This window comes from Hemiscyllium ocellatum, chromosome 8, assembly GCF_020745735.1.
Source record: "Hemiscyllium ocellatum isolate sHemOce1 chromosome 8, sHemOce1.pat.X.cur, whole genome shotgun sequence".
NCBI classification, from domain to species: domain Eukaryota; kingdom Metazoa; phylum Chordata; class Chondrichthyes; order Orectolobiformes; family Hemiscylliidae; genus Hemiscyllium; species Hemiscyllium ocellatum.
In genome coordinates, this window is record NC_083408.1 from 103499239 (window position 1) to 103514951 (window position 15713).

Sequence of the window (15713 nt, forward strand, 5' to 3'; positions counted from 1 at the left end):
GAGATGTGAGATGAGCAAACTGGGAATAAATGAGAAAAACCAATGCATTGTGAAAATATTGCTTATGTGACATTAAAAAGTTCCACTCTTGTGAATGCATCTCACAACCAGAGCCTGCAAACTGAAACCTTCCATTGTTTTATGTCAAACCAATCACTAACTACTGTTGCTATGGTAACATGTGCCAGCTAAGATGGCTGCCATGACACAAGTATCAAATGAACCAGGAAGCATGAATGAATGCATTTCAATTGAATTAAACTCAAATCGACAGCAACTACTTCATACTTAAGTTGGAATTATGGAATTAGGTGCTGCTTTACTCAGTAATGTGAACTCAGCTGATATTTTATGGAAAAAAATGATCATTTCTAATTGCAGAGAATGTGGAGAAAAGATGAGATTCTGAATTGGACCTACACATGGATCACTGATGAGCTGGGAGGGTTGAATGGCCTTGTGTGTATTTTATTCTGATCATAAGGTGTCCCTTGTAAGTCTGGTTTATGAACAATGAATCAATGGTTAGAGGATGGAGGATTTAACGAGGATGCTGCAACCAAGACTAATTCTGGAACATCCAAGTACATTTTTGAACACAATTGAAAAAATAAAGAACAGAAAGAAAAACAAAACTACCAAAATCCACCAGTGATCACTTTGGCGCAACTCCAAATGAATAATTATAGGTTATAGTTACATTACAAGTCAATATAACAACAACAAATTGTTAAAAAAAAACACACACGCACACACATATCCATCAAGAATAACCTGATTAAAAATAAAATGGGGAAAGAGGCCTGACAGTTAAGTCAGAGCCAACATCATGTTGCTTTTGTTGCTGTGAAATAGTCTTGAAGAGTACTGCATCATAAAAGACTGCAGTGATATAAAGAGCTAACAGTTTTTGTATAAAGTTTAGAACTTTTCTGTCGACAGCTCATCAGGCATTGCCTTAGACTGCTCGCTCTTCATCTCCTCGGGTCTTTCCTCCTCCGCCATCTTGCTCTGCCCATCACTGGACACCGTTCCTAACACTTTAGCACTGTGCTCCTGTGCTTTCGCCCTGAGGGCTGCTATGCTGCTCTCCCGCAGTTCCTCTTTGGAAATGGCCGCCTTGGAATCCTTGCCCTTGACTTCACGCTCCGGGTCCTCCTGGCTGGCCTGACTGCCGTGCTCGGCTTCCACTTTCCTCACCACCTCAGATGCCTCGAGGGACTTTTTGTGCATTCCTAGAAAGAATTGTTGGTACTCGGTTTTAGAAAAGCGTCTGGTCATTGGTAAGCCATCTTGAACTGAAAACAGTAAAGCAAAGAAAGATGCCAAGATTAAACTGTAGCAGGAACCTGGGAGCTAAAGGCTTCATTTAACACAGACACTACAGGTCAGGTCAGATCAGATCATTAAGACACAAAGGTTTCATCGGAGAATAAACTCACTCATAATAAGGGTGCATGATCCCCAATGCCACATCCAAATTTAGGTGGTATACACCAGAGTTTGGTGGACATATAAATGCCAACTCTGAAGATTATCCAAATTATCCAAGGCCACGTTGAGAATTCACTAATGGTTAATCATTTAAACAGGTTCACAAATTCATGAGGGATATAGATAAGGTGAGTAGCAGATGACTTTTCCCGGGGGTGGGGGATTTCAAGACTAAGGGGTACATTGTTACGGTGAGAGGAGAAAGATTTAAGAAAGACGTGAAAGGCAATTTTTGTTTTACACAGGGGGTTGTTTGTGTGGAATAAACTTCCAGAGGAAGTGGTGGATGCAGCACAGCTACGTTTAATAGACATTTAGAGAAGTACATGAATAAGAAAGGTTTGAAGGGATATGGGCCAAGCGCAGGCAGGTGGGACGAGATTAGTTTGGGATTATGGTCTACATGGACTGGTTGGACCGAAGGGTCTGTTTCTGTGCTGTATGACTCTATGACTATGACTTTATGAGTAATTACAGGTCCCTCTGTCCCAATCAGATTCACACAACCCACCTTAAAACATCATGAGGGGATGGGTTGGAGGGTGATGGAAGTGAATGGAGAAGACAGGGCAAAGGGAACAGTTTGGGAGCCCCTGATGAGGGACTGCACTTGTCATATCAGACCCTTGAGGATGGCACTTTCCCCCCTTCTATTCCTGCCCATAGCCTGGTAAAGGATGAGTTGCTGGATGTGTCCCCTTCCCCTGAATTCCTCAGAACTGAGGCTTGGGAGAAGTGATGGTGGTGGGGTCAGAATGGGAGGAGGGGGTTGGAATGTGGCCCTAAAGTAGGCAATGAACATCTACTTAAAGACCTACACTGGGGATGAGAGTGATGGGGATGGGGCAGGCAGGAGGTTAATGGGAAGGATGCTCAGGGAATTTTACAGGCGAACCCATTGGTGCAGGACTGTTAAGGAATTTTCCATCAAGCACTAAATCAGTTTGTCCCAATCTGACACAGTCCATCTAATGAGGACTTGGATTCCATTCCTCACTGGATCTGACAGAGGACCTTGCATTCAGATTGAATTGAAAACTCATTGAAAGTTCAGTATTTTAAGCAATTCTCCAGCCCTGTTGATAGAAGGTTATTATTTCTGACATGGAGGGGATGTTATCCCTTGTGGAGGAGTCTTTAACAAGGCGGCAAATCTTTAATGACATTTTTATACTGAGAGGAGAAGAATATTTTACCCCTCAAAGGGACACGAATCGGAACTCTATTCTATACAGAGTAGTGGAGGCTGGGTTATTAAATATGTTCAGATAGAATCAGGACGTCATTTGCTCGGTAAGAGAGTCAACTGTTAGAGGAGGGGCAGACAGTAAAGTGAACTGCACAGCCACAATTCTGATTAGGCATGACCTTATGGAATGGCTGAGCACTGTTGAGGGACCAAATCGCCTACTCCTGTTATGAATTTTCTCACTGTTGTGTTCCCCAACCTGAGATGTTTGACTTCAGCAGAGCTAAGAACGTGATAGTAGGAAGTGTTATTTTACCTCCATGCGAGAGTGTACTGGTGCTCACCAGTGAGAGAGGAAGGACATTATATATTCTCCTTTCTGGCAAACTGCCCGGGCCTAGTAGAGCATGGTTGGTTACAGAATAATACATTCTCAACCTTATTTTCACTCTACAGCACAAAATGAGGCCATTCAGCCCCTGCTTTCTGTACAGCAATCCAGTCAGCTTCAGTCCACTAATCCATCCTCAGAGCCCTGCAAGTTCAATTCCCTCAGGTCTCCAATTTCCTTTTGAAATTATTAATGAGCTCTACCTCGGAACAGTTAACCTTGTGCCTTGTGTCTCTTACAATGAAAAGGCCAGATACCGAGGACAATGTAATTCTACATCCCGTGTCCATACAGAATTCTCGAAATAAGTTTAACACTGAATTCTTTCAGAATCTTGAACTGGATTCAGAAGTGCTTGAGGCCAAAATATATAACGCTCTGTTACCCAGAGAATGGTCATTGCAAAAACGTGAGAGTCATTTTCACATTCAAAGCAAAAGTAGACATCAATTGGATGTAGATTTACTCACTGAGCTGGAAGGTTCATTTTCAGATGTTTAGTCACCTTACTAGGTAATATCTTCAGTGTTATATGTTTGGGTTTCTTTGGGTTGGTGATGTCATTTCCTGTGGTGATGCCATTTCTGGTTCGTTTTACTCAGGGGTGGTAGATGGGTTCTAACTCGATATGTTTACCCCAATCGGAACTCTATCAATAAACACATCGAGTTAGAACCCATCTACCACCGCTGAGTAAAAGAACAGGAAATGACATCACCACATGAAATGACATCACCACAGGAAATGACATCACCAACCAAAAGAAACACAAACATATAAATACCAGGAATTATCAGTAGTGCTTTGCCTAGAGGCCCACCGAAGATGTTACCTAGTAGGGTGACTAAATGTCTGGAAATGAACCTTCTAGCTCAGTGAGCAACCTACATCCAGAGCCTCAACATGATCTACAAATCTTCTCAAAACTTGTATAGACATCAATATCATGCTCTGTCCTGTAAATATTGGGCTGTACGTGGAGTTATAATAAAATAAGGAGAAACAGTTTCTAGAATCAGGAGAGTCAGTAACCAAAAGGCAGTGTTTCATTCATGGGTTGTGAGCATTGCCCATCTCCAATTGCTCACAAGAAGGTGATTGTGAGCTGCTGTCTTCAACTATGGCCATCCTTGGGTGTAAGGACATCCACAATGTTGACTCAGTGACACTGAAGGAACAGTGATATATCTCCAAGTCAGGATGGTGAGGGGCTTGGAAGGGAACTTGCAGGTGATGGTGTTCCCAATTTTCTGCCACCCTAGTCCTTCTAGATGGTAAAGATTGCAGGTTTGGAAGGTGCTGTTGGAGGGGCCGTAGTGAATTTCTGAAGTGTAACTTGGACATAGTACACCCTACTGCCACTGTAGCTTGGTGATAAAGAGAATGAATCTTGATGTTGGTGGAGGGATGCCAATCAAGTCCTGGATGGTGTCAAGCTTTCTTGGAGCTACACTCATCCAAACAAGTGGGGGTATTCCATCACACTCTTGACTGCTGCATTGGAGATTGTGGACAGCCTTTGGGGAGTTAGGAAGTGAGCTGGCTGCCCCACAGAATTTCTAGCCTCTTCCTGTTCTTGGTGTATTTATATGGCTGGTGTTGTTTAAGTTGCTGGTCAATGGTAACCCCCAGGATATTGATGGCCTCAATGTTAATGCAATGAACATCAAGGAGGGATGTTTAGATTCTCTCTTGTTGGAGGTGGCCATTTGTTATTTGTTACTTGTCAGCCCAAGCCGGATCTTGTGCGTGGACACAAGCTGCTTCAGTATCTGAGGGGGTACAGATGGTGCTGAACACTGTGCAATTACCAGATGCAAGGAAAGTAGAATGTGCTACCAAGGAAAGTGGTTGAAGTCAAAACATTGAATGTTTTCAAAGAGCTAGATATAGTTCTTTGGGCTAACAAGATCAAAGGGTATGTGCGCTGATTTGGATAACTAGCCATGATCATATTGAACAATGCAGCAATTTCAAAGGGCTGAATGGCCTACTCCTGCTCCTATTTTACTGGTTCTGTGAGACACCATTGTCTAAGCGACTGCAGACTTAGCACATTATTCTGGGGAACCCCTCCAGAGGTGTCCTAGAGCTGAGACAGCTGACCTCCAACAATTATCTCCCTACGTGCCAGATATGACTAAACAGAGGAGAGCTTCCTCCAAATCCCCCAACCCTCACTTCCTGGCTTGCTGGGGGTCACAGATGTCACATTCAGCCACTTTAATGTCAAATAATAATTGGGAAAAAAATCAGAGGGGGAGACACTTTAGTACACAATGAGTTATGAAGATCTGAGAGTCACTGCCTGAAATGAAGGTGGAAGCAAATTTAATAGTGACCTTCAAAAGGGAATTGAAGAGGAAGAGAGGGGGAGATGGACTGACAGGACAGCTGTTTCCAAGACCTAGCACAGAAGTAATGGGCTAAATGGTCTTTTTTTGCATTATCTGCTGCAGCCAAATCCACCACTCAACACATGAAGCCCAGTCCCCCCAACATATGGATCTTTATTTTAACCCTCTAGTTCTGTAATGGCATTGTTGCTGTGATGCGGGTAAGTAAATAATTACCAAGAAGCCACGGAGCGCAGGATTCCATGATGCCATCCTTTGCAGACTTCAGGATGGATTCTGGCAGTGGGATGGAGTGCCGTACCATCGCACCATACAGCCCGTACTCAGCCATGACGCTACTGCGGCCCCAGCATTTCTCCCGTTTTCTCCACTTGGCTCTGCGGTTCTGGAACCAGACCTGTAGGATGGGGTGGGGGAGGGAGAGCAGTGAGAGACAGGGTTAAACAGTAACGTCAGCCAGCCATAAACGCAAACTACCTGCCTGAGGCTCACAACAATAGTGTGCAATTATCCAATTCCCTTAACATAGCAAAACTGTCCTTGTTGACTATTTCTTTACAGGCAACATTTTCATTCAGAACCACTACAGGAGATATTAGGACAGAATCCAAAAGATGCACCAAAAAGAGGCGACTTAAAAAGTGGAGAAATACTTTGAATCAGGCTAGTATGAGATGAGGTGCAAGGTTATTCACTCCGATAGAAACTACAGTAAGGCAGAAGACTTTAAGTGGTGAGAGTTTGGGAGGCAAAGGTTTCCAAAGAGATCTGTTCTTGTTGAAGAATCACTAAAAGTGTGTAACAATGCTGTGGCATTAAGAGGTTATTTTGTCCTTTGTTTATGAGAGGTTTTAAGACAGAGGTTATGAGCTGGCCAATGAAAACCCATAAAGTAAACAGCTTGGGAGGCTTTGGATTTTTTTAAAAGTTGAAACAGTAGAAGTAGCCTGGCTGGGTGTGGCCAGCTCTGTTAACAGGATTTCCAGTATTTAGGTTTAGCTTTAAGTAGTTGCTGTTAGAGTCTGAACAGGGCAGAAGCTGCTGAAGCTTTGAAGAAGTAGGAACGATCTTTTCCCTCTCTCAGTTACAGCTAAAAGCCTGGGTTTCTCTCTGCTGCTCGGTTACCTGTGAGACAAATCAATTATTCTGAATTTACCTTTTTGCCAAAGGATGTGTTTATGGGAGTTAGTATACTAGAACAGTTGATGAGTAGTAATAGTTACTGTATCTATCATTCTGTTAAGTTTTCCAATAGAGTTAAGTCATTCTAAGTTTTTCCTCCTTTTGTTGCATTTTAACTGTAGTGTTTAAATAAATTCTATTTTGCATAACATTGAGTAGTTTGACCAAGTAAATTGCACCTGGAACACGTCTTGACATTTACCTTAAGAATAAGAAAAGGTTAGGGTCTAGGCTGCCTTCTAACAAGATTTTGAGGGGGTCTGGTCTGGTCTGGTCTATAATATGTGCACAAGTGCAGTAAGCAATTAGAAAAGCAAACAGTAACTTGATCTTCATCACAAGGGGATTTGAGCACAGCAGTGAAGATATCTTGTTGCATTTGTACAGAGCTATGGTGAGACCACACCTGGAGTATAGTGAACAGTTGTGGTCTCTTTACCGAAGGAAGAATACACTTCCCGACTCAGGCGACTGACTGTGTGGAGTTTGCACGTTCTCCCTGTGTCTGCGTGGGTTTCCTCCGGGTGCTCCGGTTTCCTCCCACAATCCAAAGATGTGCGGGTCAGGTGAATTGGCCATGCTAAATTGCCCGTAGTGTTAGGTAAGGGGTAAATGTAGGGGTATGGGTGGGTTGCGCTTCAGCGGGTCGGTGTGGACTTGTTGGGCCTAAGGGCCTGTTTCCACACTGTAGTAATCTAATCTAATCTAATCATCACACTTGTCATTGAGGAAGCCCCACAGACCTTCACCAGATTAATCACCTGAGATGGCGGGATTGACGTGAGCAGAAATTGAGAAAACTGGGCCTGTCATCCCTTGGGCTTTGAGGAATGGTGGGATGGCTAACCTCATTGAACTTATAGAAAATTCTTAAAGGGTGGATGGTGACAAGATTGTTCCCATGGCTGGTGAGTCTAAAACCAGGGGACGGAATCTCAGACTAAGTGGTAGGCCATTTCAAGCAGAGATCATCAGGAAACCTCTTCACCCAGAGGGTAGTGAATCTTTGGAATTCCTGACCCCAGAGGCCTGTGAATATTCAATGGTTGAGTAGGTTCAAGACAGAAATGGATAGTTTTCTAAAAACCAAAGACAACAAAGGTTGGGGGAGTGGTGCAGGCAAGTAGCGCTGTGGTAAATAATCAACTGTGAATTGATATAGAACAAACCTGACTGTCCAAATGGCCTACCCTGTTCCTTGTTCCTATCTCGTATGTTGCTAGGTACTAGCATTTTCACTGCATCTCAGGTTATAATTTCATATTTAAATTTAACAATTGACATTGTGTTCATTACAATAACAATCAATACATTCCTGTTCCATATAGCAGCTCCTCAACATTCGCAACACTAAGCTAAAGATTCCACATTTATTTGCAAGGAATTCATTATCGCAGTGATTTCCTATTTTCCCGGCTCTTGGTTAGCTAATTATTCCTTTGTTAGTAGATTTAAAAACCTTCACTTTCTTTTTTGTGCAGCCTCTCTCCTCCTTCCAATTTCCTTTCCTCTTCCTCCCACATGCAATCTTTTTCATTCTCTCTCTTAATTCACCTTTGTTGCTTCTTTCCCATTCCCCACTCATAGAGTCATAGAAATGTACAGCACAGAAACAGACCCTTCAGTCCAACTCATCCATGGTGACCAGATATCCCAACCCAATCTAGTCCAATTTGCCAACACCTGGCCCATATCCCTCCAAACCCTTCTTATTCATATATCCATCCAGATGCCATTTAAATGTTGCAGTCACACTAGCCTCCACCACTTTCTCTGCCAGCTCATTCCATACACCTTCTGCGTGAAAAAGTTGCCCCTTAGGTCTCTTTTATATCTTTCCCCTCTCACCCTAAACCTATGCCCTCTAGTTCTGGATTCCCAACCCCAGGGAAAAGACTTTGCCTATTTACCCTATCCATGCCCCTCATAATTTTGCAAACCTCTATGAGGTCGCCCCTCAGCCTCTGACGCTCCAGAGAAAACAATCTTACCTATTCAGCCTCTCTCTATCGTTCAAATCCTCCAACCATGGCAACATCCAAGTAAATCTTTTCGGAATCCGTTCAAGTTTCATAACATCTTTCCGATAGAAAGGAAATCAGAATTGCACGCAATATTCTAAAACTGTCCTAATGAATGTCCTGTACAGCCACAACATGATCTCCCAACTCCTATACTCAATGCTCTGATCAATAAAGGAAAGCATACCAAACGCCTTCTGCAATATCACATCTACCTGCGACTCTACTTTCAAGGAGCTATGAACCTGCACTCCAAGGTCTCTTTGTTCAGCAACACTCCCTAGGACCTTACCATTAAGTGTATAAGTCCTGCTAAGGTTTGCTTTCCCAAAATACAGCACCTCGCATTTATCTGAATTAAACTCCATCTGCCACTTCTCAGCCCATTGGCCCATCTGATCAAGATCCTGTTGTAATCTGAGGTAACCTTCTTTGTTGTCCACTGCACCTCCAACTTTGGTGTCATCTGCAAACTTACTAACTGTACCTCCTATGTTCATATCCAAATCATTTATGTAAGTGACAAAAAGTTGTGGACCCAGCCCTGATCCTTGTGGCACTCCGCTGGTCACAGGCTTTCAGTCTGAAAGACAACCCTCCACCACCACTCCTTGTGGCTTCTTCCCATTCCCCTCTCCTTGCAACTTTGCCTCAATCTGCCTGTCCCCTTGAAGCTTTCTGACTACCTTCAGTCTCCCTCTCTTCCACTTGGCAGCCTCCGTACCTCTCTGTTATGGACATCAAACAACCTGTAGCCATACTCTCACTCACATTCTTTCAGCACCAAGGCCAGCAACCCATTTTGTTCAACCCCAGCCTGGCTTCATCAGCCCTGGCACTGCCAACCCACACCCCTCAGGTGCATTGCCACCTCGCCATGTACCATGCTCCTAACCCACATTTGGTGGTGATAAGCTCAACAAGCAGGGGAGAGGGAACCAGTCTGTGAATGACAGTGGAACTCCTTAGAGGGCAGTGCGTAAGCTGTATACACTCCCACCGCCATACTTGAAAATTCACGGGATTTCTGAGGGAAGATTTTCCCTCTGTCTGCATGTGTTTTGATTTGTTACTACATAGCCAACTTGAGGGGATTTGAGCATTTCGTGACTTTGGAACACTGTCTGAGATGGTAACAGAGGTGGAGCCACTGAATATTTTTAATACAAATGTAGACAAATTTTTGTTAGGCAAAGGAATCGATGGTGAACGGGTATGGAATAGATGGAACTGTGGAGTTTGACAAATAAGCAGATCATTTATAATGTTAGTGAATAGCCAAGCAGACTTGAAGGGTTGAATGGCTTAATTCTCCAGGAAATGGGCTGCAGCTATTAATACCACATACACTCCCACTCCGCCCCCTTTCCCTGTACCCTGCAACCTCCTTCCCTTGCATTCACTCTGTACCCACTTCATAATGGCTCTGAACAGGCAGTCAGTGTTGTATTGCCAACTGAGATTAAATCTGTTCCTGAAAGACCTGAAGCAAACCTTTCTTTAATGTCTCTTTCTTCTCCAGGGATGCACACAGAAGTGACCTAAAGACTGTTCTTCACCAAGGCTCCTTCAACAGCATCTTCCAAACCCATGAATACTTTTATTCAGAAGGACAAAGGCAGCAGATACATGGGAACACCGCCCCTGCAAGTTCCCCTCCAAGCCACTCAACACTCTGTCTTGAAAATATATCGCTGTTCCTTCACTGTCAATGGGTCAAAATCCGAGAATTCCATTTCTAAGTGCATTGTGGGTCTATGTGCAGCACATGGATGGCAGAGCTTCAAGAAAGACATTTTCTCAAGGGCAACTAGGGACAGGCAATAAACAGTGGCCCAGTCAGCAACGTCCACATGCCACGTGTGAATTAAAAAAATAAATTGGTGGAGATTCCAGGCCAAACCTGGATGTTTGGTGATCATATCAGCTGCTCCTGAAGGTAAATTACCTCCAGCTGCTACCGGCTCCAGGTGGTCACAATGGACCAAGAGAACTACTCGAATGAGCCTATGTCAAATTGTCAGGTGAAATCAGCACAGTCCATGGAATCCCTGAATAAACACAGGCACAGAGTAAACAGGCCTCTCCTTCTTGAACATACAAATCTGTATATAAGAGTGAGTGGACTCGATGGGCCGAATAGCCTTACTTCCACTCCTATGTCATATGGTCTTATGGAAATAGGCCATTCAACCCTTCACGCCTGATCTGCTCTTCAGTAAGCTTATTTGTCAAATTCCACATGTCCATTTATCAGCCTCATTACCTTTGACTCCATTCCCTAACAAGAATCTATCTCCATCTTAAAAATATTCAGTGACTCAACTTCTGTCAACTTCTCAGACAGAGTTCTAATGTCTAAAAATGTCCAAAAAAATTCCCCTCATCTCTGTCCAGAAAACAATTTCTCCAGTTCTAGACTGATCCATAACAGGAGGCATCCTTTCCATGTCCACCTTGTCAAGGCCATTCAGGATCTTGGACAATTTAATTAAATCACTGCTCAAACCTTATACTCCAGTGAAAAGCAAGCCCAGCCTGTGCAACGTTTCCTCATAAGACAACCCACTCATTCTATATGACAATCTAGAACGCCTCCTCTGCTAATGCATTTACATCCTTCCTTAAGTATTGAAACCAAAACTGCACACAATATCAAGGATATAGCTTCACTAATGCCTATATAAATGAAGCATAATATTTTATTTTTATGCTGACTCCATGCTGTACACCTCTATGACTCCTCGACTCTATGTTCAATTTCTCTCTATTTGCCTTCTTAATCAACTGATATTTTTGAGACTCATTATGAGAACACCTAGGTCCCTCAGCACCTCAGCCGACTGCAGTTGTTCTCTGTTCAAATAACACTTCTCTTTTCTTCCTGCCAAAACAAACAACTTCATATTTTTTTCCAGATTGTATTCTATCTGCCAGATATTTCCTCCCTCAGTCGACATACACCTACATTCTGGTTAGGTCATTGTCACCTCATCAAAGTCATTGATATAAATTGGAAAAAGTACAGGGCCCAACATGGTTTCCTGCAAGATTCTACTTTTGACGTCCTGTCAATCTAAAAAAGACCAATTCATGCATACTTTGTTTTTCTGCCAGTCAGCCAATCTTCTATCCATGCCAGTTTGTTACACCCAATACCACAAACTCCTATTTTGCTCGATTACCTTTTATGTAGAATCTTGCCAAATCTCTTTTGGAATTTCCAAGAACTGTACATTGACGAGTTCCCTGTTATCCAAAACGGACATTACTCCTTCAAAGGATTCCAGCGGATTTGGAAATTGTGTTTAAGCATTTCACAAAGCCATGGTGACTCTTCCCAATTGCCTCAAGTTTATCTAAGGGCTTGGTTATAACCTCCTTAATAACCAATTCTCCCACTGCTACAGGCTCCTGGTGGTCAAACATGAAGCTAACTGTCTTTTAGTTTTCCGTTTCCTGTCACCTTCCCTTCTTGAATTACTATTTTCCAGTCAGATAGAATCTAACAAATATTGGAAAGTTAACACCAACATTAGCCCCTTCATTTCAGAACCTAGGATGAAGTTCATCAGGACCGGGAAACTATTGAGGACCTTCAGCTCCATCAGTTCGCTTGGCATTGCTTCCTTAATGATATAATTTTACTCAGCTCTTTCCTCTAATTCCTGGTAGAGTCATAGAGTCATAGAGATGTACAGCATGGAAACAGACCCTTCGGTTCAACTTGTCCATGCCGACCAGATATCCCAACCCAGTCTAGTCCCACCTGCCAACATCCGGCCCATATCCCTCCAAACTCTTCCTATTCATATACCCGTCCAAATGCCTCTTAAATGTTGCAATTGTACCAGCCTCCATCACATCCTCTGGCAGCTCATTCCATACACATACCACCCTCTGCGTGAAAACCATTTTCCCCCAAACATTTTCTTGAAGTTCTAGTCCAGTGACATCATCATCATACCACTGTCTCCCCAACTGCAATTGTCAAACACATTTAGATGGGGAGATCAAGATGGAAATTAAAATGGTATTGTTGGAATAGAATGATTAGGGATAGTCAACATGGCTTTGTGTGTGGGAAATCGTGTCTTACAAATTTGATTGAGTTTTTTGAAGAAGTAACAAAGAAGATTGATGAGGGCAGAGCAGTAAATGTGACCTATATGGACTTAAGTAAGGCGTTCGACAAGGTTACCCATGGGAGACTGATTAGCAAGGTTAGATCTCAAGGAATACAGGGAGAACTAGCAATTTGGATACAGAACTGGCTCAAAGGTAGAAGACAGAGGGTGGTGGCCCCTTAGGTCCCTTTTATATCTTTCCCCTCTCACCTAAACCTATGCCCTCTAGTTCTGGACTCCCCGATCCCAGGGAAAAGACTTTGTCTATTTATCCTATCCATGCCCCTCATAATTTTGTAAACCTCTATAAGGTCACCCCTCAGCCTCCGACTCTCCAGGGAAAATAGCCCCAGCCTGTTCAGCCTCTCCCTATAGCTCAGATCCTCCAATCCTGGCAACACCCTTGTAAATCTTTTCTGAACCCTTTCAAGTTTCACAACATCTTTCTGATAGGAAGGAGACCTGAATTGCACGCAATATTCAAACAGTGGCCTAATCAATGTCCTGTACAGCCACAACATGACCTCCCAACTCCTGTACTCAATACTCTGACCAATAAAGGAAAGCATACCAAACGTCTTCTTCACTATCCTATCTACCTGTGACTCCACTTTCAAGGAGCTATGAACCTGCACTCCAAGGTCTCTTTGTTCAGCAACACTCCCTAGTACCTTACCATTAAGTGTACAAGTCCTGCTAAGATTTGCTTTCTCAAAATGCAGCACCTCGCATTTATCTGAATTAAACTCCATCTACCACTTCTCAGCCCATTGGCCCATCTGGTCCAGATCCTGTTGTAATCTGAGGTAACCCTCTTGGCTGTCCACTACACTTCCAATTTTGGTGTCATCTGCAAACATACTGACTGTACCTCTTATGCTCGCATCCAAATCATTTATGTAAACGACAAAAGGTAGAGGGCCCAGCACCGATCCTTGTGGCACACCACTGGTCACAGGCCTCCAGTCTGAAAAGCAACCCTCCACCACCATCCTCTGTCTTCTACCTTTGAGCCAGTTCTATATCCAAATGGCCAGTTCTCCCTGTATTCCATGAGATCTAACCCTGCTAATCAGTCTCCCATGGGGAACCTTGTCAAATGCCTTACTGAAGTCCATATAGATCACATCTACTGCTCTGCCCTCATCAATCTTCTTTGTTACTTCTTCAAAAAACTCAATCAAGTTTGTGAGACATGATTTCCCATGCACAAAGCCATGTTGACTATCCCTAATTATTCTATTCCAACAATACCATTTTAATTTCCATCTTGATCTCCCCATCAAAATGTGTTTGACAATTGCAGTTGGGGAGACAGTGGTATAATGATGATGTCACTGAACTAGAACTTCAAGAAAATGTTTGGGGGAAAATGGTTTCAAGATTCAAAATGGCAGATGGTGAAATTTGAATAGTTAAAATTCTGGAATTAAAAAGCTAGCATAATAGTGACCATGTAATCGTTGATGATCATTGCCAAAAATCATTCCTAGTTCACAAAATGTTCTGTAGGGAAAGGAAATCTGTCATCCTAACCTAGTTTGGCCTACATGTGACTCCAGACCTACAGCACTGTGGTTGACTCCCTACTGCCCTCTGGAATTAAAAAAGGGTAATAACTACTCACCTAGCCAGTGACCACCCATAATCCATGAATGAATTAAAGAAATATTCAGCAAGTTCATTGTCCAAACATGATTGGATTAATCCCAGGAATGATCTACCCACTGAGCATAAGGTTGAATCTCAGCTGGCTGGATGAGAAGCCAGGGATGAGGTCACAGGGTCAGGGACTTGTACTTTCAACAGCAAAATGGATAAGAACTACAGCTTTTCTGCCAGACGTATTAGTTTTATTTTCCGAGCACTGCAGCTGTAATCTACTGCATATACTCACAGTTCGGAGAAGCGAAATAATATAATCAAATGGGTGCCAAATTGTCCTAACCTATGATAACACCATCCAAACAGTTAATGAATCTTAACAGGATGTTGAGATTGAACTGTATTTGCACTTTGAATTTTGTGCCAATCATAATTCATAACTTTGAGCCAAGTGTTGCTCAAAATGCAAGGCATAGCTGAAAGGAGAATTGCCCTATTTATCATCTTCGCCCACTTTGACACTTTATAAAATTAAATAGCACCATATTTATAAAGCATATCATATTTAAACAGGCCCATTGTATTGAAGTAGCCCACTGTATCTAAATAGCATACAATCAATTCAAATATCTTAACTCAAGTTGCTGGTCAATATAGCTTTTTGAGCAAATGAGGATTTAGATTAACAGTAAATGTAATATTTTATGAATAGCAGAATACAAACTTCTGCAAGCACTTCTTGCCATTCTGAGAGTCATTACAGCACAGAAAGAGGTCATTTGGCTCATGTAGAACAATCCAGTCAGCTCCATTTCCCCCTCTCTATTCCTGTAACCCTGTAGTTTATTTCCCTCAAAGACTCAAGCTCCTTTTGAAATCATTGCTCAGCTCCACTGAGAGTGCCTGCATGGTTAGCATTTAAAAACAAGACCTCCTTACATTCTTCCTTCTATCTCTTGCAAGCTTACCCCAGTTTCCCTGCACCATGAGCTGATGGGAACACAGTTTTCCCTTACCTATCTTACCTAAACCTATCAGAAGCTTTCATGTCTCCATTCAACCTCTCCTCAAGCTCCTTTGCTTGAAGAGAAATCTCAGTTTCTCCAAACTAATGCTGTAGATAAACTCCCCCATCTCTGGGACTACTCTGGTTAAAATAAACCACTGCATACTATTCAAGATCAACACATACTTTGTGTGGTGTGGTAACTCGACAGAAGTGGACACATTTTATTTTTGGATTAACCAGACCTGTATAAAAGTTTAGCATAAATTTGCTGCTTTTCTACTCATTTTTAAAGATTAATTCACAGGATGTGGACATCACTGACTATGCCAGCATTTATT

General features: G+C 42.7%; 1 protein-coding gene across 1 annotated transcript in view; it reads right to left on the reverse strand.

Moving 5' to 3' along the window:
- Nucleotides 1–921: 921 nt before the first annotated feature.
- vsx2 (visual system homeobox 2) overlaps nt 922–15713 on the reverse strand; it is a 72437-nt gene continuing 57645 nt past the window's right edge. Inside the window, exons 4-5 of the mRNA XM_060829001.1 lie at nt 5648–5828; nt 922–1298 (exon numbers count right to left, since the gene is read on the reverse strand). Coding sequence (XP_060684984.1) covers nt 922–1298; nt 5648–5828 — 558 coding nt within the window. The remainder of the gene's footprint in view (nt 1299–5647; nt 5829–15713) is intronic.